Source organism: Gossypium hirsutum, chromosome A07 (genome assembly GCF_007990345.1).
Source record: "Gossypium hirsutum isolate 1008001.06 chromosome A07, Gossypium_hirsutum_v2.1, whole genome shotgun sequence".
NCBI lineage: Eukaryota > Viridiplantae > Streptophyta > Magnoliopsida > Malvales > Malvaceae > Gossypium > Gossypium hirsutum.
In genome coordinates this window covers 90834254-90860823 of record NC_053430.1, presented here as the reverse complement: position 1 = coordinate 90860823, position 26570 = coordinate 90834254, and the positions used below count along the sequence as shown (strand labels likewise).

The following is a 26570-nucleotide window of genomic DNA, read 5'->3' as shown; positions in this document are numbered from 1 at the left end:
GCACAATATGAAGAAATTTGAATCAAGTATAGACCTTTCCCACCAATTGATTAAATATTGGCACCTCGAATCTGCCTCTATAATAATAAAAGAGTGGTCAGGAAATATATCATCCATTTCCTAAGAAATAATATTTATTACTTTATAAAAGATAAAATGTTTTGCCATCTCCCAACTGAATTGGTACCTCATTAACTCTTACACAATTTAATGAGACACATTAGATATATAGATATTGCAATTTTTGTGGGTTTTAATTAAAATTTCAAATTATCGTAAGAGTGCTTCATTTTTAAAAACCTAACCTTAAGTTTGAATGGAAAAGAATATAAATTATTAATAAAAAATTTAAATTTATGATATTTTAAAATTTATTATTTCAATATTAGTATGAATAATTATTTTGCTTAGTTATATCTTTTAAAATAAAACTTAAAGTTTAATAACATTAGAAATGATTACAAAAGAGTGTTTAAAAAACAAATCAGGAACGTATTAACTACTCGAGTTTTTCATTTAAAAAAGCAAGAGAAGTTTAAATAAATATATAACATTAAGGTAGAATATTTTTAAAAATGATTCAGAAAAAATATTCTATACCATTTCCGTACACCCAGGCCTAAACTTTAAGCATTCTTAGTTGACAATATTAATCATATACTAAAACCATAAAATAAGAACTGTTGAATGATTACGGTTCAAATTCCTTTAATATTGTTTAACGTGGAGGAAGTAAAGAAGGGGACTTGTTCTTTCACCTCTTATTACTCCTTCACAAAAATTAAATATCTTATTACACACCTATTTTAAAATTAATATATAATAAAAAATAAAAAATATTTATTTGAAACTAATTAATAGTAACAAATGAAATATATACGATATTAAAATAAAAAAATTAGATTAAATTGTAAGTAAAACGAAATTTAAATACAAAAATACATTTGATTAAGAATATTGAATACAAGTTTTTATCTTTGTTTTGTCGTCAATCTTAAGTTGATATCGAATTAATTTGTGATACTAACTCAATCAACACAAATATATAAAAATGTATATAACATATATCTTTATTCAAGTTTTATATAAAAACAAAAAATTATTTTAGTTTAAATGATAAATGAAAATTTTTTATATGCATGATGTCCTTGCTTTAAATATCATTATGGACACATTTTTATTGATTCATAAAAATATAAAGAGACAAAAACACCTACATAATCATATAACTTAATAAATAAAATAATTTTTTTATAATTTTTTAACCGAGTTGAGACCTAGTTGATGGGTCACACTAATAGAGTAAAAGACTTAATGTAGGTATAGATGAAATATTTTATAATTGACTACCTACATTTTTAAGGTTTTTTTTTATATGATGCATTATTATTTGAGAATAAGGTAAATTTATATATCACCCCATTAAAAATTTTAGATTTTTTTAATCCTTCCAAAAACATAGTTTATTATGATGGATTTGGTAAGATTTTTGGCTTAAACCTCATGAATTATCATTACCTTGAATTTATCCATTTAAATTTTGAATCAATCACAAGCAAACATGTCTCCTTCAATTATATTAAAAAAAATAAAAGAAAAAAATGTGATAAAATCTCAATCAATTTATAAAATAAAAACTTTCCATTAAATATATTTAGGGTAAACTATCAAAATAATCACTTTTGTTTATTACCCAAGTTCTCATAGAAGGATTTGGAGGTGAATGTTCTAGTCTTTAGATGCAAAGGTAATATCTCTATACTTGAATAGCGATAGAGTGTGAATCACTTGTTGCAATTGTGAGCAAAGATATTGAAACTTGACTTTAAAATCCATATTGAGCTTTTAAGTTTAATTTTTTAAGACCTATCATATATTAATATTTGATTATTATTATTAAAGATATATAATTAAAAACTGAAAAATACTTTGTTAATATAAAATATAAAGGGACAAATTATATAAAATACAATTTGGTCAAGGGAGATAAATGTTATATAATGTGAAAACAAATTTAAAATACATGATAATTTATATATAAAACTTTAAAAATTAAAAATTTCAAAAAAAAAAGTATTATCAGAATTTTAAATTTTCAAAATATCAATTTTTACTAACAACAACATTGCCTGGTACGCATATAAAATGATATATATATTTTGGTCGAGAATGAAGTATACTAAATGTAGTATCTCATATTTATTAATTCTTAGGTTACTCATCTAAATATAAATTTGAGCTTGTCATCTAATATCAATTAATTTTAAAATAAAGGTTTTTCGTACCAAAATCTCTAATAAAGGAAACACCAAAAAAGAAAATCAATTGATGACATAACTATACCGCTTTGATCAATGGAGATTTTGATTTCGATTTCTTTTGTCAAGTCAAGAAATGAATTCCCGAAAAGAAGTAAAAAAAAGAAAGAAAGAAAGCATATCATTATTGATTTAGGCTCCGTTTGTTTGTCTGGAAAATATTTTCTGAAAAATAATTTACTTTTCTAGTGTTTGGATGAATCTGTGTAAAATATTTTCTGTTGTTTAACAGATTTTCTGAAAATATTTTCCGGAAAAGATGTTTTTACATATATTAATAAATTTATATATATATTAATAAATTTATATTTTAAATTATTTTTACATATATTGCAATGATTTATTTATAAATAAATAAATCAAATTAAATATATAATAAATTAAAAACAACCAAAGTTAAATGAATTATTTCTAATTGTGTTGTAAAAAAATTAAACAAGGATTGAATAATTATAAATTAGCTTCCAAACCACAATTAATATTAAAAATTAATAATATTATCTAAATGCATAATTTTAGTACACCACATGATAACAACAACATTATCCAAGTGCATAACTAATATTACACCACATTAAAAGTATCAATATCTTCAACCTTGAGAAAATTTCTGAAGCCAAATTTTTCTATTCTTTTTACTTTTAACTAAAAAAACTTTGGCCTCGGATTCATTACTCACTAGATAATCAAACACAGAACACGGGAAGTCATCATCAAATCCTTCTACCTCCATCGACATCACTTCTTCGTAAAGATGTGGTGTCTTATCCGCAGTAAATTGTTCCAAAGCATTAGCAATTTTGCCAAGTTGTTCACCCACAAATTTAATTTGTTCATCAACGACACTTTCTTGAGCATTTTTTCTTTTACGTTTGGATGTGCTAGATGAAGATACTTTTGTTCTTACCTCTTCAGTCTCTTCATTGTCGCAGTCTATAGGCACTGAATCTTGGTTACCATCATCCAAATCTATGTCAGCAAATGTTCTGGCAAAACTCCCTGTTGCCATATCTTTGCCAACAACCAAAGCCATTTCATCATAATGATCAATGCTTTTATTCAAAAATGGTTCATACTTCTTGTGTGCCTGTTGGATATTATACACAATTAAAATAACAAGTAAAAAATAATTGAAATATACTTAACATATATATGCATATATTACCATCACTACTGCATCATATGTCGCTCTATCACATGTGATCATTTTCATGTTATCATCCCATCCAAAACCACTTTCACCCCGAATTGTACATATAATCTGCCATTGATTTTTTTCAGTCCTCAAATGATTTTCCACATGCTTTGCATCGCATTGGAATTGAAATCTTTCAGAAATAGCTTCGACAACTCGATTAATAGAAATTACTTTGAAAGTGTTAGAAGGCTTATTTCCTTTCTGGGCCTCCTCTACTAGAATTTCAATAAAAAGATGTTCCATTGATTTTGTCCACCTGAATTGCTTGGAGGTCCCTTCTTTATTGCCTTTACCCATTCTACATTAATAATTTTCATTGTCAATCATTTCAATATCCAACAAGCTTAAACATAATAAATTCAATATCTAACCAATTCAAGACATACTAATTTCAAAATACAAAAAACTAAAATTTCAATATCATTATCCAACCATCATTAACAAAAATAAAACAATTTTAATACTAAAACATACATAACATAGAAACAATAACCCTAAGTCCGAAACCTACCTAATATTTCTAGCCATATAATCAGTCCACATAGTTTGTGCAATTTCATCTCTTAGCAGACCATTCTCTTGCTTCTTCTCTTTCTTCTCGCTCCGTAAGAGTTGGTATTATCAAATCAGATTCAGGCTCCTCGTATAATCCCTGATTAAGTAAATCACTAGGATCAACTCCCATTAAATGATTATGAATGATACAAGCCAAAACTATATCTACTTGAGTTTGAAAATTCCAAAATGGTTCAGCATCTAATACACGAAACTGTTTCTTCAAAATTCCAAAAACACGTTCAATAGTGATTCGCAATGATGAATGACGAAGATTACAGAGTTCCTTTGCATTTTCAGGCCCCTGAGTACTAAACTCTTTTAAATGATATCGGACACCATGATATGGGATAATATATCCATTTCGGATGCCATATATATTTACCTACAATTTTACAAAACATAATTATTACTAATAAATTATGAGCTTACTAGAAATATTTGGTATTTAATGATTTATAATTCTTACCTTCCAGAATTCTTAATCCTCTTGGGCGTGAAAGTGCATCAATTAAAATACGAGAATCATGTGCACTACCTTCCCAACCAGCTAGAACATAGGAATTTCAAATCAAATGTAATGGCAGCCAATACATTTTGTGTCGTCCCCCCTTTACGGCTACGAAATCTTCCTTGAATGCTAAGTGGAACGGATGCACAAACATAAGTTCCATCTAATGCTCCAATACAATCTTTAAAATAAGGATAAAACCTTGGATTGTTTCTGATTTCACTAGAAGTTGACTCATCAGGTAATCTAATAACTAGCTTATACAATTTCAAAATAGCTCTCAATACAACCCTAAAGTAATGGTGAATTGTCTCAATTGATCTATAATATCTAGATCCAATCACTCGAAACCTTACATTATGACCAATTATATGTAAAAATATAACTACTTGCTCCATAATATTCACCGATTTAGTTGATTGTAACAAATTATTCCTACTAAGAATATCACACAAATTAAAAAAGGCTATCAGCCTCATCCTTATCACATCAATACAATGCTGGCCACCACTATATAAAATACTATTAATATAATTTTCTCTTTCATAATCTCGATTCACACGAGAGTGAGAAGCAATTTCCTTCCTAATTTTTAATTTTTTAATCTAGAGAGCCCCCAATAGTTAAAACTGAAGCCACGGCTCTGACAATTGCATTTTGATATTGATTACGATCCATCTACACAAAATAATGCCGTACAAATATTTGATCACTACAAAAAAGATGCAAACTTTTCATAATATCACATATCTGACTAAAGTTACCATGACTAAAGTGCATACATACATATATAAAGTTTCTCAAGCAATGACTAAAGTTACCATGACTAAAGGGAATGGAGTTAACTAACCAACCCCAACTTAAATAATAACAAAAAAGGGCATAATTCAAGACATATTCATCACAAATTGTAGTACCCAATAGAACAAAATTAATTAAGCCATTTTAAAATTTTAAATTTATTTTTAAAAATCATAAACAAAATTTATTAAAAAATGCTATAGAAAATTTAAAATTATAAAAAAATTATAGAAGGCTCCTCATGAATATATGAACTAGTAAAAGATTGGAGTTTGCAATACTTTAGTGCCTTTGTTGTTATTATTTTTCTCATATTAACAAAGAAAGAATTAAGACATATGGTTTCTTTGATGTGTGGAGATTCTATGTTATTTTGATATAGAAAGAGTTAAAACATCTTCAGCATTTTGAGAAAGGCTAAAATGCTAAAAAGGTCCCTTGTTCTTTTCTAAATATCCTATATAAACCCTTATCATATATTGTATTCGGTTAAGCTCTTAAAGTACTTTATCTAATCAATCCCTTAAATTACTCTCTCTTTCTAGTTAAGCTCATAAAGTACCATATTTTTGAATTAATCCCTTATTATTCCAACAGTTTTTAGTGCTTTTCATAAAAAAAAGGGTAATTAAACAAAAATAATATTAATAGCTCAATTCGGTGTAATAGAAGGTAAGTGTTTATTTGAGAATGTATAGGAATGTTTTCGATGTTCTAGCCTTTTAGAAACTTGGTTCTTGTAATAAAATATTTACTGTTATTGGGAAGTAAGCCTGTCAGGTTTTTATAGAATTGACTGTTAATTAGCTCTTATTTCAATTTGCAACACTTTTGGGTTGCAATTTCAATGGTCTTCTTTGTTGCTGCTACAGTCTTACCTTTCTGAAGTTATGTGGTAATTTCTTTACTCAACTAACTATAATACAATTTGAGCAGTTGCAAAATAGGCATATTCTTCTTCTCTACATAGGCTTTATATTGTAGTTCTTGATCCAATAGTAACATTTTGTTGTTTCTAGTTTATTAATACTTCTTTAACTTCATTGCCAAAAAAAAAGAGCCCCAAGTCAACATAGAGCAGATCAATTGCCTTAAACAAAAACATCAATGGCCTTAAACAAAAACATAAATGGCCTTAAAGAAAAAAGAGCCCCAAGTCAACTTGATTGCCATATATATATATATAAACAAAAACATACTGCTTAAAAACACCATAACTAGAAATAAATGGTCTTAAACAATTTAACTAAAACTCAAAATTTATCCAAATAGTATAAAATATTGAGAGCAGATCAATCAAAAATGAGAAATTACAAACATTTTAGAGACAAAACTGATAGGATTCTTGAAATTTGTACACTTTGAAACATAAAACTCCATATGCAAATTGTACATCTACTGAGATCTGTGACAAAATGCAAATTGCAGGAACTGGGTTGGCTTCTTTTAAGCCAAAGGGAAATTGCAACCATTGAATCATGAGGGTGAAGGGCAGTCGAGTTCATCAGGAAGCCAAAACAAAACATTGCTTCAATTATGGTGTCCACGTTGGTTATTTGAGATTTCATAAATTGATATTCAGTTTTTTGCTTTTTGTTAACGCTATCAACCTTGTCTGGCTGTCTAATAATTGTAAACAAAGGGCTAGTTGGACAGTCAAAGTCCTAGTATAACACAATATCAATGTTTGGTGTTGCATTTTAGCAAAGAAGATTGAAAGTAGTAATAGCACAAGTATAATTTCAGAAGAAAAAGGAATATGGAACTCCATTTTTCCTTGTGCCTACCAGAGAAAAAAAACCATGTCTAATTACCAAAAAGAACATAATAATCTCAATTATCTAAAACTATGTTATTTGGGCTAAAGGGTGAGTGCTAAGTGCCAACATGGATATGCTTAAAACCATAGTGAACATGGAAAAGATAAGTAAATCAGTTCAACTCATTGTGCACTTACCTTCTATTTGGCGCCAGCCACGACCATACAACCTTAAAGCTTCAAGAAACCTCTGATGCTCTTTCTCAGTCCATTTCTCCCTCTGTTTAGTTATAGTGTAGGGTTTTCTAGCCTATTTTAATAAGAAAGAAATAAACGTGAGATATGAGCATATAGCCATGAAAAGATTAACAATAATATGCTGGAAGCAGTCTTGAAAGGAAAGTATAATTAAACAGGTAACATGAAGAACGGAACCTTGGGTGTGTGGTCATGATTAAATGTGTATAACTCCTGCAACTGGTTCAATGTCTTAGATTTGGGACATATGCCAGATTTAAAAGCATTAGGCGATGTTTTGTCTTCAATTTGGTCTTACATCAGAATTTCCAATAGCAATTAAACAAGGAAAGATCTCACTTTCAAGTAACAACTGTTTGTACTAAAACCTATGATAATTCACATTGAGTATACCAATAAACAATATAATATACACTGCCAATCAACTTTTGTTTGAGAAAACAACTGCATCATAGCCAAAATAGAGTACTTGAAATATCAAACGAAGCAATATTTAGAATCCAATAATGAAAACAAGTCAAGCTGGCCAAAGAAAATCTCATATATTCAAAAAACAAGTAAAAAACTGTTGAACCCTGTAATTGGAAAGAGCTAAAAGAAGAGAAGAAGACCATGAAAAGATCAACTAAACAAAATAATGAAAACCCAGTAATTCAAAGAAAGCTAAATAATTTTTAGACAATGAGATGATGTAATGCAAGCAGTGAAAGAAGAACAAAAGAAGGGATCAAGAGAAAGAGTAATTAAAAACCAATAATCAAAACAAGTTAAGCTCACCAAAGAAAAGCCCAGATATTCACAAGTAAAAAGAAGATAAACCCTGTAATTGAAAGAACTAAAAGAAGAGAATTGCATAAAAAAGATCAACGAAAAAAAAAAGAAAACCCAGTTATCAGAAGAAATGAAAAGAAAATCCCGTTACTTTAAGTCAACGAATAGTGTAATGCAATCAGTGAAAAAAGCAAGAAACAAGGAGACAGGCATTGGAATTTCTTTTATTATTATGTTTTTTTTTTAATTATAAAGTGTTGGGTTCTCAAACCTGGATAGAGTTCCATGATTTTGTGTATTGATGGTTGTCTCAGAAGCAGAGAGTTGAGGGAAGAAGAACGAGAAATTTCAGGCATAAAATTAAAAATAAAAACAAAGAAAGGCATAAAATTTCAGGCATAAAATGGGTAAAAATTTCAGGCATAAAGAAACAATGAAAAAAAAGTGCTTTATCCCATACCTTAGCCAAGACCCAGCGACAAAGAACAAGATTTGCATGAGAAAGAGAGAGAGTAGAAATGAAACAGTAGCCTGAGAAGAGAAGATAGCGATGGAGTAGAAGATGAAGAATGAAAGAAGGAAAATGAATGAAGAATGGAAGAATAAGACTTTTACCTGGATGAAGGAGGAACCGAAAAAATTCTTACAGAAATGAAGACATTTTCCGATAAAAGAGAAGCATTTTACCCGTGCCTTAGAAAACAATTGAAAATATTTTCAGTCAAACAAAACATTAGAAAAGCAGGAAAATATTTTTCCTGTAAACAAACGGAGCCTTAATTACCATGGTGAAATTAAACATTATTGTAACAGGTCATAAGTCTTTTTTAAAAAAAACATAAATCTTAACACCAACATAAGAGAAATATCTTAATAAAATGTAATGATCCACTGGGTATTCTATTTGCGTGTAAACTAAAAGGCGGCTTTTAAATTTCAATGCAAAATATTTAAGAGTTGTAATTTATAATTTGGCTCTTTTTTTGTTGTTGTTGTTTTATTTTGATATTTAAACGGTTATTTTTTATATTAGTTTACACTAAAAATTAAAATTGCCATGACACATGTTACATTCCTATTGGATGCAAGTAACATTTTGGTAAAATGAGACGAAAAAGTTAATTTAAGTATTGTTGTATGCCTCTGTCAGTAGGGCATGTGTTAGTTCAAGAGGCATTGTTAACTTCACATTAACTTCTTGAGTATGACCGCCCATCCCACTTCAAACAAAATCAACCACTCGAGCGTAAGGATGAATGTTATCCTAATGTGAACACATTTCCAAAACAATAAAGAGTCTATTTAAACTTAACTAACCTCATATTGATAGAATCCTATTATATGTGCCTGTGATTATTCACTATGCATTTAACGGGATTGAATGCTTATCTAGCCATATCATACTAGTGAACAAGAGGACCTCCCCTATAAAGACCCTAGAAAACTATGAATAGGGGATCAAACTTTTAGCACCCTAAAGTTACTCTGAGCACTTTCATTTTCAATCAACATGTCCTCTTGTCTTTGATTTAGCTCTCAGCCTCTACAGGTGAACCAGCCTCCATTATCCACCATAATCTCCTTCTTGTCCTCCTCTCTTGTTGTACTTTGTATCAACAATTGGTGCGGTGAGTGTGGATCGAAAATGTCTCATAATCAAAATGATGCTACCTATAGCCCTATTAATAGAAACAACGAAGCCAACCTAACCATCTCTTCCACTCCTATGAACGGCAACAACAGTACCAATAACGATCTACCCTAAACAAAAACCAAAATTTCAACTTGCCCAACCATGCCCACCAAAGAAGCTCTTACCCAACTCTTAAACATATTTACTACTCCCTCGACTAATCTAGCCATTAAAGCTTCGCATTCAATTCTTAACACCCATCATCTTCAGTTACTTCTTTAGACCCTAAAGATAATCTTTTGAAGCAAATTTGCTCTTTTTTAGCCCAACAAACCCAACCTACTGCCTCAACTAGTCCCTCAAGCCAAGTTTCCCAATAACAAAAATTCCCAGGTCCTCAACACCATGTACTTGAGATGCAGGAAAAAATGCGTCACATAGAAGAAAAGCTCTCAGCTCAGCAACGCAAATTCCAAGAACAACAAAAGCATCAACGCTTGCTAGATCAACAAAATACTCGTAATGAACAATTGATTGCAAAGCTGTGGGCAGCCAAAGAAGTTGCAAAGGTTGGAAATTTACCTATCACATTAGAGCCTAAAAGTACTGCACAATCCACTGTCTGTATAGATAAAAAGGATCACAATGATAACAAAGTGCTACATGACCTTTAACATATACATCATCCAGAATGGGAACCTCGAAACAAGACTATTCTTATTAAAGAGCCAATTGCAGCACTTAGATTGGAAATTTTACAAAAAGCTAAGGGTGCCAAGTCTGATGAAATTTCTTAGAGCTACGATAATGAACTCTTAGCCTTTTTTGTGTTGACACATGAATTTTCTACCTTTTTTAAGTTTACCAAGTTAACTTACATTGGTATTAGAGTCTACCATAACAAATTCACATTTCTAACTTACCAATTTAACCATTTCTCACAAGACCCTTTTATACACATCAAAATATAGCAAATATACAATATTGCATCACATAGATTACAACCATACTTCATTCTTATACACAACCAAAACCAAGCCATATCACATGGCTAGATATTCACATCACAAAACATACCAAAATAACTCTAGCCTATACATGCCATATACCATAAATACAACTTTCAAAATGGTACCAAAATAGATGTCCAATAGTGTGAATGAGTCGCTGACCATCCCTGAATCCGAGCTAGCTTTATAACATTATAAAACAGAGAACACTTGACACAATAAACTTTAAAGCTTAGTAAGTTCATGATATAACACATTTAACTCATCAATTAAAATATAATTCAATCGATTAACTAACACTTAATACAAATCATCACATTACTCATTTCATCATTCATTTACAAAATCTTTCACCTATTTCATACTTTATATCATCAACCACATAGGTTCCTTACATACCTGTACTATCACGTTCTTATCTATCATATTTATCACTTCAATGCTCGATGCACAAATTCCTTCGATCATCCTTAGACGTTTAATGAACTCGCACACTTAGTGCCAACTAAGCAGCCGAAGCTATAATAGTATCACACACTTAGTGACATTACAATAGATTGAATTAATATCAGTATCGCTCACATAATGCCATTTATTCAACCAACGCTGTTTTAATCTCACACACTTAATGCCATTTTAGTAGCCTTAGCTATTTCTTTTTTCGCACACTTAGTGCCTCATATATTCAATCCACAATTCACATACTCAAACTTCACAATCGCATTTCTATTCATTTCAACTCATATAAATATTGTTTAAACAATATGTATTATACACGAACTTACCTCGAACATAAGAACGACGATATTAGTTGATCAATCGAGCACTTTGTTTTTACCTCAATCTAGGTCTGAATTTCTCCTTTCTTGATCTATATATATTCAGAATTAACTCCTTTAATCACTAACACATTCAATTTAATACACAAACACATCTTTGGGTATTTTTACACTTTATCCCCTCAAATTACATATTTTGACAATTTAGTCCTTATTACACAAAACACCAATTATAGAAAATTCATAAAAAAACTGCCTTAGCCAAATTTTCCTATAGTCCCTATCAACCCATATTTATCATTTATTTTACATTTCAACCCCTCAATTTACACTTTTCTCTATTTAATCCCTAATATGCATTTTTACTCAAAATCACTTTACAAAACATGTATATCAAGCACTAAGCTTTCACAGTTCATCATTAAACATCATAAAACACATGAATTCATCACTGGAATCTTTCAAAATCATCAACCAATTCAAAAATTAGGGCATGAGCTAGCTAAAGCTCAAAGCAACAGTCACAAAAACATAGAAATTATCAAAAACCGAGCAAAACACATAGCCGAATCAAGCTTTCAAAGTGCCGAACCGTAGAACTCTTTTTCTTTCTCTTTTCCTTGTATTTTCGGCAAGCATGGATGATAATGGCTTAATTTCATGCATTTTGTTTTATTAATCACATTTTAATACATCAATTACCATTTTACCCTTTTATAAATCATTTAAAAACCATTATTTTAATGCCCATTTATGTCCATTCCCACTATCAATGGACTAATTACAACATAAGGACCTTTGCTTTAATAAGTCATAACAAATAGGCATACCTAACATATAGATGCAACTTTTATATTTTACGCGATTAAGTCATTTTTGCAAATTAAGCACACAAATGATCAAATTAAATCACGAAATTTTTATAGATATCAATTCACGTATAATGAGCACCGAAAATAATATTAAAATATTTTTCTAACTCAAATTTGTGGTCCCAAAGCCACTATTCTGACTAGGGTCTAACCTAGGCTGTTACATGGAACGCCTGTAACCTTCACAAATTCTATGCATAAAACTTATTTTGTGTTAACTTTTAGTCGATATATTATATTTTTCGCAAATTTTATACTTCTCATATAATCCAACCAATTCAAATTCCTTCTATTTTTTGTAAATTTTATACTCCCCATATAATTCCAAAAGATCCAATGGTGACGCGACCAACAAATATCTCATTCTTTTCGTAAGCCTCCTCTCATATATCTAGAAGTAGGGTAACATTATTACTTCTATAAGACTCTCCTCATGTGTTTAAGAGAAGTAGGGTAACATTATTACTTCTATAAGACTCTCCTCATGTGTTTAAGAGAAGTAGGGTAACATTATTACTTCTGTAAGACTCTCCTCATGTGTTTAAGAGCAGGTCATATTATTAGTTGTTGTAAGTCTCCCTATTGCATTTGGGAGTAGGAATATATTATTACTTTCCATAAGCCTTACTCCATATATCTGGAAGTAGGGTCATATTATTATTTTCTATAAGCCTCCCCCATGCATTTGGGAGTAGGGTCATATGATTACCTTTCGTAAGCTCCCCCATGCATCAAGGAGCAGAACCATATTATTTTCTTCTATAAGCCTCCCTACATACATCTAAGAGCAAGGTTATTACCTTTTGTAAGTCTGCCTTCATGCATCTAGGAGCAGGATCATATTATTACCTTCTATAAGTTTCCCCCATATGTCTAGAAGTAAGGTCACTTTATCATCTGCAACATTTGACCCTTTTTGGGACCTCTTCAGACTTTTATCAGAGGTGAAGCATATCTTCAATATTAGTACCTCTTCGTGAACCCTTCAAGCACGATACATTTCTTATGTTTCAATGAATGGGTCACATATTTTGCATTTTATTTCCAATGAACAACTCGAATCTCCTCTATTTTACATTTCCAATCAATCAAAAATTTTTATGTTAAACAATAATCTAGCAAAGTGCAAATCATAGTAATTATTAATGTTGTAAATAAACCAAAAGTTGAAGCATTGAAAATTTTTGAAGATAAGAATATAAGTTTATAAATTGAAATACTTATACTACTATCCTGTATACCATTCGCAATAAAGACAACAAAGCAATAAAACTAAGATACTGAGAGAAAAATATAAATTCTTATTATTATGGGAAAGTATAATACAAAATTCAATTAGTTTTCAACATCTGAACCGCCTTCAATACTTTCAACAAGATAATTATAAGGTGGGGCCTTACTTCCATTAGGAGCCTTGAGTTCCCCACATGCTTCACCACCTAGGGCTCTGAACCCTTACCTTAAAAAATATCATATACACACAAATGCCTGATTCTCTATGAATATTCATTCCACTTAAGACCATCAGGATAAAAAATATTGAACTTAGTGTCCTTCTCTTCGTAACTTGTAATACTCTCAAGAGGATTGAGATCTAAGCTATACATATAGATAGGGTAATAGTGTAGTTGCATCCCTCAAACCTAAGTTTGAGGCATTAACAACCTTCTCTTCAATCTAGGACTTGGTAAGGGCACAGGTCTGCTACTTCGTTTTTAACTCTTCCTTCTAAGCTAACGCTGCTTGAGCTATGTCTCGTTCAGTCTTGTATTTCTCAGCCTGGTTCCATCAAAACTTGACATCTTTATAGGATTTCTTCTCAGTAACCTTCCACTTCCCTACTGCAGCTAGGGCCTTATTCTCAGCAATCTTAGCATTACTGCATGACCCATGTAAGTCTATGATAATCAGCATGAACGTCTAAGTAGAAGCCCATATTCATTTGAAAAGATCTTTAAAACATGTATACAAATATCATATTCCAACCCAAAGAGCTTCAATAAGATCATAAGAATAGTATATTACTTATTGAGTAGAGCCTCGAAAGTATTTTGCAGATCACAAGGTACCATTGGTATAGAAATAACAGCAGGAGAACCAGTGGGGTTAGTAACAATTTTCTCTTGACTCTTTGCAACATGAGTAGTAGACCCTTCACCATCAAAAGGGGTTTTTGTTGACTTACCCATTAAATCACCATCGGAAGGGGATTTTCCATACAACATCTCTTCCTCGTAGTAGAAGACTCTTTAACTAACCCATTCCTTCCTTTTTGGTGGAGGGACGAATGTGACTTTTCTTTCAAAGTTAGAGGAGACTTTGGGGGAATAACGCCGACATTCCCAAGGTAATGGGAACAATAACATCAACAACAAGAATTTTGGTGCTCATCAACCTTTCTCATTTGAGCCTACATAAATAACAAAAGTTAGGACAATATAATACTGACATAAATAAAAGAAAAAAAATACTAATGTTGCTTTTGTTTATTAAAACACGTAGGAAACACAAGTTTCTCCTATACGATTTCATTCTCCTTCCAATCATGTATATTGTGAAAATGCCTACCATTTAGAGGAAGTAATGGCAAATGCTGAACCTCCTTATCATCCATAACCTTGCACCCCTACTTAGTCCATATTTCCCTAAGTTCAAATAAATTTTAGGGCTCTTGGATATCCTCATGAAGGATCTTAGCAATCTCGCTGTGCTTGTCATAAGGGAAACTTTCATTCCAAGGTATCTTTTCCTTTCTTAGGCTTGAAATCACCCTCTAAATCAACTTCCCGGTAGCCATATACCCCTTCATCCATGATAAGGTACTTGAACACCTTCTAGAGTGTAATGATTTTAGGAACAACCAATTAATATTTTTTTTTATTTAGAATCTCAAATTGGTCGATGACCTCAGGGTCACTTTCCAAAAAATGATGATACTTGCACAAAACTATAAAAGGGAGGCTCCAATAGATAGGAAAGTCAAACTTTCCCTTCTGTTTCAATTGTACCTTTAAGTATTTCGAGTAGTTAATACCTGAATTACACATATACTCGTACAATATGGTCTGTACATAAGGTAACCCTTATTGTTTAGAGAACCATATGAGGCATTCTTTTCCCTTGTTGGTTCCCTCAAATAGCATGAAATTTTTTTGAAAGACCTTCATGAGAGGCTTAATCCTTTTCACTTTGTAAAGAGTGATAAATTGGAAAATGACCCACAAAGAAGCCTAGTCAATTGGCTAGAAGCAACACTATCGAATTTCAGCACCTCCCTTGCAAATAGATGAAAGGGAAAGGCGAATCCTCCTTCCCACGCGTATGAAGGGATCAAGATATCAGGCTATCCCAAAATTTTATCGTAAATAGTTCTCAAGCATTCTGGCGCCTCAAGAAGAAAAAAGTGATACTTAAAATGGAAGAACAAAATCCCCTTGTACCAGAGAAAATCTTAGTACTCTAACTTCCCTATTGTAAATACATTGATAGGACCAACAACCTTCTCCTTCTCAGGTGGAGTGGAGCCTTATCTTTCCTCCCTTCCTTTATAGCAGAGCTTTTAGCCTCTCCTCTATGAGTAGGGGACTCTATGATCGATTTTGAATAAAAGAAAGAAATAAAACAAGAAAAGAAAAGATAAGCCTATTTACCTGAAATCAAAAAAGGAAAAATCGATAACTCACAAGTAGAAAAAAAAACAAAGAAATACAAGAAACAATGAAATAAAATTACAAGAAAACACAGGAATGAAAACAAAAATGGAATAACCAAAACAAATAAGAGGTTTTTATAAGGTAGGGGAAACCATACGAATCATTGTATGAAACAATGCATTCACAATAATACCCAGTCAAAGACAAACACATTTCTCTTTAAGGTATGATAGATGTCGTTTCATCATTAATATTGGTTCCCTAAACAAAACTATTAGCCCCACACAAATAATGCGTAGTACATCCTAATCAAAGACAAACGCGTCTCTTTAGAAGATTCTTAAGCACATTTGAAAGAGAAACACCACTTCAGTTCTCTCAAACCACGCATATGAAGTAGATGGTTGTATAAACCCTCTGTTAAGAATGGAAGGGTCACCAATACCTTTTAAATTGGATGGTGGCTAATATATAGGAACAAAAAGAAAAGGCACGAAAACTCCTTCTTCAAAAGAGAGTTCTCAACCTGAGCCTTTCGTAGCATCTCACTTAGCTGGTGATACTATTCATTTATACCTGTCATCTCTTCTTAAACAACCTGTTCATTTTCAAGAAGTCATCAAGAGTACAAAGAGTTTCTGTAGCTTAATCAACCTCCTAAAAAGGAATGATTTCCAGCTCGATATCTATTACAAGCAAATAATTAAGTTATGAAATAACCAATGGCATTAACAACATGAAATGTTAATTGCAAGACCTTAACCTGCATTTATTATAGTAAAGCCATTAAGAGGAATTAATGCAAAATCTCCTTCCCAAACACAATATTCTAAACCAAGGGAAGGAGCAACATGAGTTTTTAGGGAAAAGAAGTACTGAACTTTTATTGGAATAGTTGTAGCTCCGAAAGGAGATATCCCCTGAAGACGGGAACCACAAGGCAGTACACCCTCATATAGACCTTTTGATGGGAGATCGTTTTGAAGGTGATTAGCGAAAATTTCCCAGATAAAAATCCCACTAGACCTATGTTGTAAAGGTATACTCTGGAGCAAGCACCTTGTTGGATTTAGTACCCTAAGTGTAATATATTCGTTTGTAAACTTGTAACTTTTTTTAAATGTATTGGTCAATAAAATAATTCATGGATTAAATTAATATACTTTGTATAATGTCCTCATGTGGTTTTTGTATGCAAAGAAAAATAGAAGTTAATATCGGCTCACTAGTTATCTAATGTTTAAACTAATACTAAGCGGTATTACGTGGTTGGATCGTAACATAGAAGGAAAACTTATATTAGTAGACAAACCTAAACATGTCCTTAGTCAAATCGAAAATGAACAAACTAATTGAAAGACCAATATGTTATCTATCAAGTATAAATCAGAAGATACCTTGTCTTGGACATCGAAGCAGATGACTCCTAGAAGATAAAGATACAGATGTGATTGACTAGGTTGACAGTACATCGGACTAGACCCAAGAAGAATAGATCTTTAATCCATTTATGAATTTATTCACTTGTGACATTCAAAGTGTAACATACCTTAATCCTGAATGGATGATGGACTATATAACGTGACTCGTATACTTTGATGTAAGTAAAAACCTGAGTTCAACTAGAGAAGGAACTAAAAGCTGGTGCATTGGGTACACAACATCTGCAGTATGTGGCATCATTTACAATAGTGGAATTCATAGCCCAAGACACGGGTAATGATATCCTCTCATTGGCATTACATGATAGATGAATAGTAAACGTTGCCACAGGTCGTTTGTGTTGGATATGGTCCTTAAGGGTAGTATTTTTTTCTAAATACACTTGTAATTTTTTTGAACATATTGATTAATAAAATTATTCATAAATTACATTGATATTTTGTATATTATCCTCACATGCTTTTTGCACACAAAGCAAAATGAAGCAAATGTTGCTTATTGGTTGTCTAATGTTTAACTAATACTAAGTGGTATTATATGGTCAAATCGTAAGGAAAGACAACTTGTATTAGTAGACGAACCTTAACATGTCCTTAATCTAATCAGAAATGAGAAAATCAATTGAAAGTTTAATATGATGTCTATCAAGTTCAATTGGGGAGATGCATTGTCTTGGGCATCGAAATGGATGACTCGCAGAAGATAGAGATATAGATGTGACTGACTAGACTCACAGTACATTAGACTAAACCCAAGTAGAAAATATCTTGAATCCGTTTATGGATATATTCATTTTTTATGTTCATAGTGTGGCATACCTAAGTCCTGAGTGGATGGTAGACTATGTTTGTGTGACTCACAAACTTTGATGTAAGTAAAAGCCTGAGTTCAAATAAATAAGGAAACAAAAGCTGGTGCATTGGGTGTACAACTTTTGCAGTATGTATCATCGTTCAAAATAGTGAAATTCAAATCCTCACATAACATTACATGGTTGACGAAAAGTAAATGTGGCCACGGGTCATTTGTCTTTGTGATGGATGACTTGATTACTATTTGGTCGTAATTGACGTTTTATGAAAGAACATATAATGGTTACATGAGATAAAATTGGATTATATTGGGAGAATGAATATTATCTCAAAAAGATCAATGATATACTATGAAGGTAATACACTAATGACAAGGTCATTGGACGAGCACTAAATAGTATCTTTGGTAGCGGTATGTTGTTAGGGAGAGCTCTGTCACGATACTATAGTGGAATGACTTCATGACTAAATGATAATTAATAGAAGAAAAGAAAAAACTTAATTATAAATCATTTGAGCCCTAATTACATATGTCCAATCGACCCCTCCGCTAGCTTAATGAAACCAAAAATGAATTGCATATTGAACCAAAATGAACAGAATGAATAGAAATAGAGAAATGTGAAAAATTATGAAAAATGATTATATTTTTCTCTTAAATGAAGAAATGAAATCATTTTGAAAATGAATGCGTGTTTCTTAAAAATGGAAATGAAAAAGAAAAATGATTCATTTGCAAATATATATGGATAACTAAAAAATAATCAAAAGAATGATTTTTAAGCAGTTTTAATGCCCGAAAATGAAAATAAATCATTCGGTCATAGTGAACAAGTTGAATTGTGAAATATTGAATATATTTCATTAGAAATTTTCCTAGGGATAAAATTGTCATAATTTTATCGGGGTTAAAATTAGGATGAGAAAATTATTTAATTGGAAAATTAATATTTATTTTGGAAAATAGAAAAATAAGTATTGGGTTGCATTAAATTATAAAGTGTTAGGTTAAAATTCCAAAAAGTACATATAATTGGGCCTAATACAATGAGAGAACCGAATCCCCATCATAATACATATGAGGGGAAACACACCCTATTTGTCCCTCTCTTTCTCCTAGTTGGACGAGAAAGTTGTTTTTCTATTTGAAATAAACACCTAAAATTCAACAAGGGTTCTATCTTCTCTCCCTATAAATAAATGACACCGGTAAAACTATTTACATAACATGAAGATATTGTAACTCTACCAAAAAATAGAGAGATTCTATTCTTAACTATTTTATATATTATTCCCGAATAATAATTCTGTTAGTTTCTATTTTGAAGAGAGAATTTTTGTTTTCACCCTAAAAGTAAAGAAATTTTTTTCTATTTATGTGTTTTAATTCAATTGGTTCGAGCCCACGCTCGAAGCAGTTTGTGGTATGAGAATAGTAGAGAAGATTGTTTGGTTGAAAGCCAAAAAAGTCAATGATCCGCTTATTTAAAAACACATGTATGATTTCAGTTCATGGTTTATTGCTATAAATATCACAAACTGGGTGGGTTTTCAAAATTTTTAATTATCCTTTGTGCAAAAAAAACTGTTTTCAAATTGAATTTTTTTTCCAAAAGTTTGTCTTTGTGATGAATAACATATTTACTATTTGATAGTAATAGACTTTTAGTGAAGGAAGATGTAATTATTATCTTGAGATAAAATAAGATCATATTGGGAGAGTAAATTTATCACAAATTGATTAGGGATGTTGTATGAAGGTAACACACTTATGATAAGGTCATTAGACGAGCACTGATCGAGTTGCTTTCATAATGGTATGTCATTAGGGAGAGCTTAATCACAATATTATAGTGAAATAACTTTGTGACTAAATGAGTTTATAATTAATAGGAAAAAAAAGCTAAAACTTAATTATAAAGCATTTGAGCCCTAATCACATATATCCAATCGGTCCCTCCCCTATCTCATTGAAACCAGAATGAATTGCATGTTGAATTAAATGAACAAAAATGGATAGAAATGGTAAAGTTAGAGAAATAGAAAACATTTAGAAATAAATGTGGTTTCTCACTAAGTGTGGAAATAACTTGAGTATTAATTTGTGGTTTTTCGAATTATTAATTAATTAATTGAAGCTCAAATATGAAATTAAATTAATTGGTCATAATGAGTCCGTTGAATGTAGAAAAATTAAATATATTTTTTCATAAATTATTTTATGGAAAAGTTATCATGATTTTAATGGAATCAAAATCGGGTTGAGAAAATTATTTAATTGGGAATTTAATTTATGATGTTTATTTTGGAAAATAGAAAAACATGTATTGAGTTGGATTGAATTATAAAGTGCTGAGTTAAAAGTCCAGGAAACACTTATAATTAAACCCAATACAAGAGAGGTCCAAATCCTCATCATAATACATATGAAGGGAATCACACTTTATTAGCCATTCTTTCTCCCCTTCTCGCTCCTAGTTCAACTAGGAAGTTGTTTTTCTATTAGGAAAGACTTTTACTAATTCAACAAGGGTTTCACTTCTTCTCCCTATAAATAGATGGCACTGGTAGGACTAAATGCACAATATAAGCTTTACACAACTTTGAGATATTTTATTTTTCCCAAAAATAGTGAGAATTTTATTTCTAAGTATAAATTTTATTTTCTGGAATAACAATTATAACGATTTCTATTAAAGAGAAAATTTTTCTTTCCTACTAAAAGTAAAATAAATTATTTCTAATTTTGTGTTTGATTCAAATTCATTCAAGCTCATACTTGAAGCAACTCATGGTACGAGAATAGCAGAGACGGTCATTCGGTTGAAAGTTGAGAACGACAAGCATCTGTCTAGCCCAAAGCACAAGTGCGATTTCGAGAAAAGATCATTACTATAAATATCTAACCTGCCACAAATCGTCGTGGCAATTTCAGTACTTTTTGGCACTTAACGAGCTTGTTTTCCAGGCATTCTAATATCTTTTATTGCATTTTCACATTTCTTAATCTAAAGTTAAATTATTGCAAAAATAAGCGTTTCTACGCATTTTTAATGTTTCGATGACTCATGAGGCCAATAGGGCCTTGAGTGTGACTAATAGGTTAATTGAGTGTGCAGGGTGTCAATTTAGGCCCTAGAATATAAAGGATGATGGTTGTATCACGGCACAGGGAAGTCTGTGTCACAACACTAAACAATGAAGCTACTAGGCTCAAAATCCACCTGTAACATCCCGAATTAGGGCCTAGTCGGACAGTGGTTTCGGGACCACAAATCTAACATAATAAAATTTATTTTTATTATATTTTATGGTCTACGATTTCATGGAATGATTTTGTAAAAATTTCGTTCGAAAATTTCGACGTTTGGGCACTCAATTTGGTCAAAAGGACAAAATTGTAAAAAGTGCAAAAGTTGAGTTCTACATGTTAGAGGTGTCTAATTGTTATGAAATTTTAAATGGGAGGTCCTTAAATGGTAATTAGACCATTAGTTAATTGCTGGACAAAAATAGACATGAAATGGGTTTAATAAAATATTTTTAAGTTAGGGGCATTTTTGTAAACTAATAATTAAAAGAATTAAAAAGCCAAAATAGCCAAAATTTGGTCATCTTATCCATGTACCAGCTGAAACCCTCATGGAAGCCATGGTTAGGGTTTGGTTCAAGCTTTCAAGCTCATTTATCAAGGAAAATAAGATTTGACTTAGAACGAGGTCGAACAAGGTTAAACGCAAACTCGAAATAAATAGTCGTACTCGAAACCGAGGTAAGTTCATATGTCAATGATAATGCAATAATATTATTGTAACAAATGCCAAATTATAATTATATGTAATACCATGTTTATCTTATGGACTAATGTCTAAATAAACATGGAAATGTGTTGAATTGGATGTACATGGCATGAGCAACTATGCATAATGAGATACTTGATGAAAAGAGAAAAATCTCGATTGAATAAAAAGGGAAATTTGATGGATAAACCATTGCTTACATGACTTGAGATCCTGCATGTGTTGCAGAAAAGGATTTAGCCCGGACGGGTAATCCGTGATCTCAAGTATGAAAAGGATCTAACCCGGACGGGTGTTCCTTAAGTGATCGAGCCTCCCGAAGAATATATGTACATTAAGGATTTAGCCCAGACGGGTAATCCGATTAGGGTTTGAATTTACCCTAGACTGGTAATTCAGATCCGAGCTTATTTAGAGTGCTTGTTGTACAAGGGATTTAGCCTAGACTGGTAATCTCGACATCACTCCATGAGTTTATATTACGGAGGATTTAGCCTGGACTGGTAATCCCGCCGTAAGATGTGAGGTTCGCGGGAGTGCTCATATGAAATGATCACTTGTATGAATTAACGGTGAATGGGATATCCATCGGGATTCCGAGAAATTCAATGAGATTAATATGAGAAATGAAATCAAAGGCTCTTTCCATGATACATAATGTATGTTATATGATAATATTATGATGCATGTGAGTTGTCACGTTTGGACGAGTGCGGTGCTAAATGATAGCACAGGTAAGTACTCGAAACCCATGAAAACGTACTTGACATGAGAAATGAAATGGACTTATGACAATGGAGCAAATGAATGAATGATAATTATGAGAATAATTTCTACGACAAATTGTGATGGTTATTATCTTGTTGCATTAGGACAGATTTGGTATAGCAGCATTGGTTCGAATTTGAAAATCCACTAAAAATTGTGGAAATTGAATTAAAGACTAAATAAAATATGGAATTAAATCTTAACGGGTCTATTTTCACATAAAGGAAACAATTTAAGCAAAATAATTCTCTATCATGAGATATTTGAATTCTTGTGAGACAGAGTTGGAGTGATTCTAGACTCCCCTGTCTCAAATTTGGAAAATCACTATAAATTGTAAAAAAAAAATTATGAGTTAAAATTCATATGAATAAAATCCTTAACAAGTCTATTTTTAGTAGAAAGAGACAGTAACATTATCTGAGTCTTGTACTAGGAGATAAATAAATTTTAGTCAAGAAAGGTCGAAGCTGTCAAACAGCGAAACTGGGGAGACTTTGAATAATAAACTGTACTTATTGGCTATACCAAAAATTCTAAAAATTTTATGATAATAAGATATATGAGTCTAGTTTCTGGGAAAATTAACAGATATTATTTTTGAGTTCCATATATCAAGTTATAAATAATTTATCGACTATGACTCGAGTAGACAACTTGACCAGAATATGAATAAAAGCATAATTATAGTTGTTTTACCTAAGGAAACATGCTATTATAATGCTCATTATTTTCATATGGACTTACTGAGTGTAAAGCTTACTCCTCTTTTCCATCTTTTTAGTTCTAACAGGTCAGCTCGGGGTTGGAGATCGTCAGAGGCAGCATCACACTATCGAGCCTTTACCCTTGGAGTATTGACATGTATATGTCAAACGTGTTCAAGTGAGTGACATGTATAGGGACATAGTTTTTCTATGATTGATGTCATTGTGATTAGCCAAATGTATTGGCTTATAATGATTTGTTGTATGTAGCCATGAGATGTGGCTTATAATGATTTTGGCTTGTAAGCCTATTCATCCATGATATGTGTAAATGTCTTGTGATGTGGGTATGTGATTATACTTGTTCACTATGTATAAGAAGTATATGGCATGTACATGGTGAGCGCCTTAGGACCATTTGAGGTGGTCATGGCTATGGAATAAATGTGTGATATAGTAATAAGTTGTTAGTGCCCTGAACATGGATGTTTAATTTATAAGTTAGTAAACATAGTATAATGGTATAAGGAGTAGAAAGGGGTGACTTAAAGCTTGGAAAATAGTCTATTAGGGTCCACATGGTTGAACACACGGGCGTGTGTCTAGGCCATGTGTGACACACGGTTCCCTCCCATGGGTGTATGCTATGGTCGTGTGTCCCCTGCATTTAAAACTTTGAGTTAGTATAGGACATGGGTAGGTCATACGGGCGTGTCCCATAGCCGTGTACCAAAGTCAATATTAAACACGGACAGGCAGCATGAGCGTGTGCCATGGCTGTGTTCAAAAGTCAGTGTTACCCACGGGCTAAGGGCATGGGCGTGCCCCAAGCCACACGGGCGTGGGAATCCACACGGCCCACCTACACGAGCGTGTGGCGCTCCAAAGCTAGAAATTTATTAAGTTGCCCAAAGTTTACCGAATGTTTTCGGTTTTGTCTCGAACCGCCTTAATGTAAGTTATAGGCCTCGATGGCCTGTTTAAGGGAAGATAGCATATGATCTAAAAGTTTTAATTTTGGGCAAAATTTGGTGACCCGATTTTATATGTTTATGAATGTTTAAGTCTGGTAATGCCTCGAACCCTGTCCCGGTGTTGGATACGGGTGAGGGGTGTTGTAGCACCTCTCGTCATGACGAGGAATTTCTCCACATCACAATGACGCAACGAAAATGGGAAGCAAATCATTCCATGTCATGATGAGGAGTTTTCGTACGTCACGACGATGCAACAAAGGTAAGCTAAAATGAGGTTGATTCCTTGGACAGAGATCTTAGGATTATTTCCTAATTAAACCCTAAGCATTTAATAGAATATTGTATTAATTAATATCTAAGTGTACCTAGGGTTGTGTGACACCAAGTAATGTGTAGCCTATATAAGTCACTTTAGGGTCACTGAAATAGGAGTACGGAATGAGACCTAGATGTAGACAGTTTTATTCAATTTTCTTTATATTTTATTTTTATGTTCATGTAGTCGAAATTCTACCTATTTTGATGTGAAGACGGTTGTGAGTAGAGACTGCTCCAAAACCACGCTTCCGTTTATCAATAATTTATATTTCGTTAGCCTGATCAGCTAATATTTGTATGAATATTAGAATAAATTATGTGCTTTATTTATATCTAGCATGTTTCGGTTATGAAACTGATTAATCTATTTAGTAATTATTTATCTAAAATTGGGTCTTTATTCAAGAGTGCTTAGTATATTAAGGAGTGACGCCCCGAGTAAAATATCGAGGCAGGTGAGACCGAAAGGGTATTCTTAGCTAGGGGTGGTAAATAACTCAGTTGAGGGTAATTAATGACTTAGTTGATAATTAGGGATTTAATCGATCATAGGTAGAGAGCTCGTGTTGTCGACACTAGGAATAGGAGATTTTATTAGCTCAGTTTAGGTTAATTAGTTTAATTAGTTTAATAAATACTTTAATTTGAAGATGAACTACTAATTAAGGACTCGATTAGATTAGTACTTTTTTTGTAATTAATTTAATATTAAATTTCTCCAATCTGCAATCCATTGGGTACGATCCTCGGAATACTTCCAAGTGTTTCATTGTAACATATCTATATTATAATTTGACCCGTATACTTGCAGACACCGCTGACCTAATTTTTTGTGTGGTAATTATACTCTAAATGATAACACGTTTAGAGGCGGTCAATATCACAAACCGACTCAGTTTTCAAAATTTTAATTTTCCATTATGCAAGAAAAGCATTTTCAAACTGGATTTTTCCAACACACCTTTTGTCGTTTATCCTGACTCGAAACCTCTCAGCTATTCTCTTCGATTCAGATAGTCAAGCCTCCGGTTGTTCATCCTTGTTATTTGATGTAGAATCTACAAAATCACAAGATAAAAAATAAACAAGTGATTATATAAGTCGCCAAGAAAAGGAGAAAAAATACATACCCCTCCAAAATCTAACAACAATCTCACCATGCTCTCCTGAAGTAATGTTGACAATAGTAGAAGGAATAGGTTGCTCCAAGACTGGTCTAAGCATAGGCACCATGTACAAAGACCCAAGAGGAATTTTACATTTACGGTCAGAAAACTCCAGATAATTCAAGAAGAAATTTAAAGGCTCTAGACGCAAACCCTGAAGATATTTGGTAGCAGCATCCCTCGAGTTATATGGCCAAGAGTGTTCACGTTGCTTCTGTTGCCTAACATCCCTCAAGCCATCTGTCAGATCCGAAAGGGTATACCCCATAACCTCATTTTCATGAAGACAACAGCAAAACTCCTTACGAAGGGAGATGTCATAAGGAATAACCAATATGTCATTATGATTCAAAATATCCTCTATCAAGAATATCCTCTAACCATGGATGCTAAAGATAACTAGAAGACATAGGGTTTTTCCATTCAATAAGGAATCCAAATGATTCCCCTAGATTTAATTA

General features: G+C 32.0%; 1 protein-coding gene across 18 annotated transcripts; it reads right to left on the bottom strand.

Moving 5' to 3' along the window:
* Positions 1 to 2775: 2775 nt before the first annotated feature.
* Positions 2776 to 8945, bottom strand: LOC107954953 (uncharacterized). Of its 18 annotated transcripts, XM_041116580.1 has the most exons (7): positions 8787 to 8941; positions 8632 to 8702; positions 7341 to 7452; positions 4541 to 4711; positions 4028 to 4456; positions 3484 to 3814; positions 2776 to 3405 (listed from the first exon to the last, which is right to left on the bottom strand). In XM_041116580.1, exons 5-7 carry the CDS (start codon positions 4057 to 4059, stop codon positions 2911 to 2913), a joined length of 858 nt encoding a protein of 285 aa, XP_040972514.1. In that variant the 5' UTR covers positions 4060 to 4456; positions 4541 to 4711; positions 7341 to 7452; positions 8632 to 8702; positions 8787 to 8941; the 3' UTR covers positions 2776 to 2910. The 18 variants fall into 18 exon arrangements, with proteins under 18 accessions (XP_040972514.1, XP_040972525.1, XP_040972513.1 ...); XM_041116591.1 differs by lacking the exon at positions 4541 to 4711 and having other exon boundaries at positions 4028 to 4168; positions 8787 to 8945; XM_041116579.1 differs by having other exon boundaries at positions 4028 to 5260.
* Positions 8946 to 26570: the final 17625 nt, after the last annotated feature.

Coding starts and splice junctions, on each gene's coding strand:
- LOC107954953 (XM_041116591.1), bottom strand. CDS start 4,059: ATGTGGACTGATTATATGGCTAGAAATATTAG. Junction 3,815..4,027: donor TATATGGCTAGAAATATTAG/GTAGGTTTCGGA, acceptor TTATTAATGTAG/AATGGGTAAAGGCAATAAAG. Junction 3,406..3,483: donor CATATGATGCAGTAGTGATG/GTAATATATGCA, acceptor AATATCCAACAG/GCACACAAGAAGTATGAACC.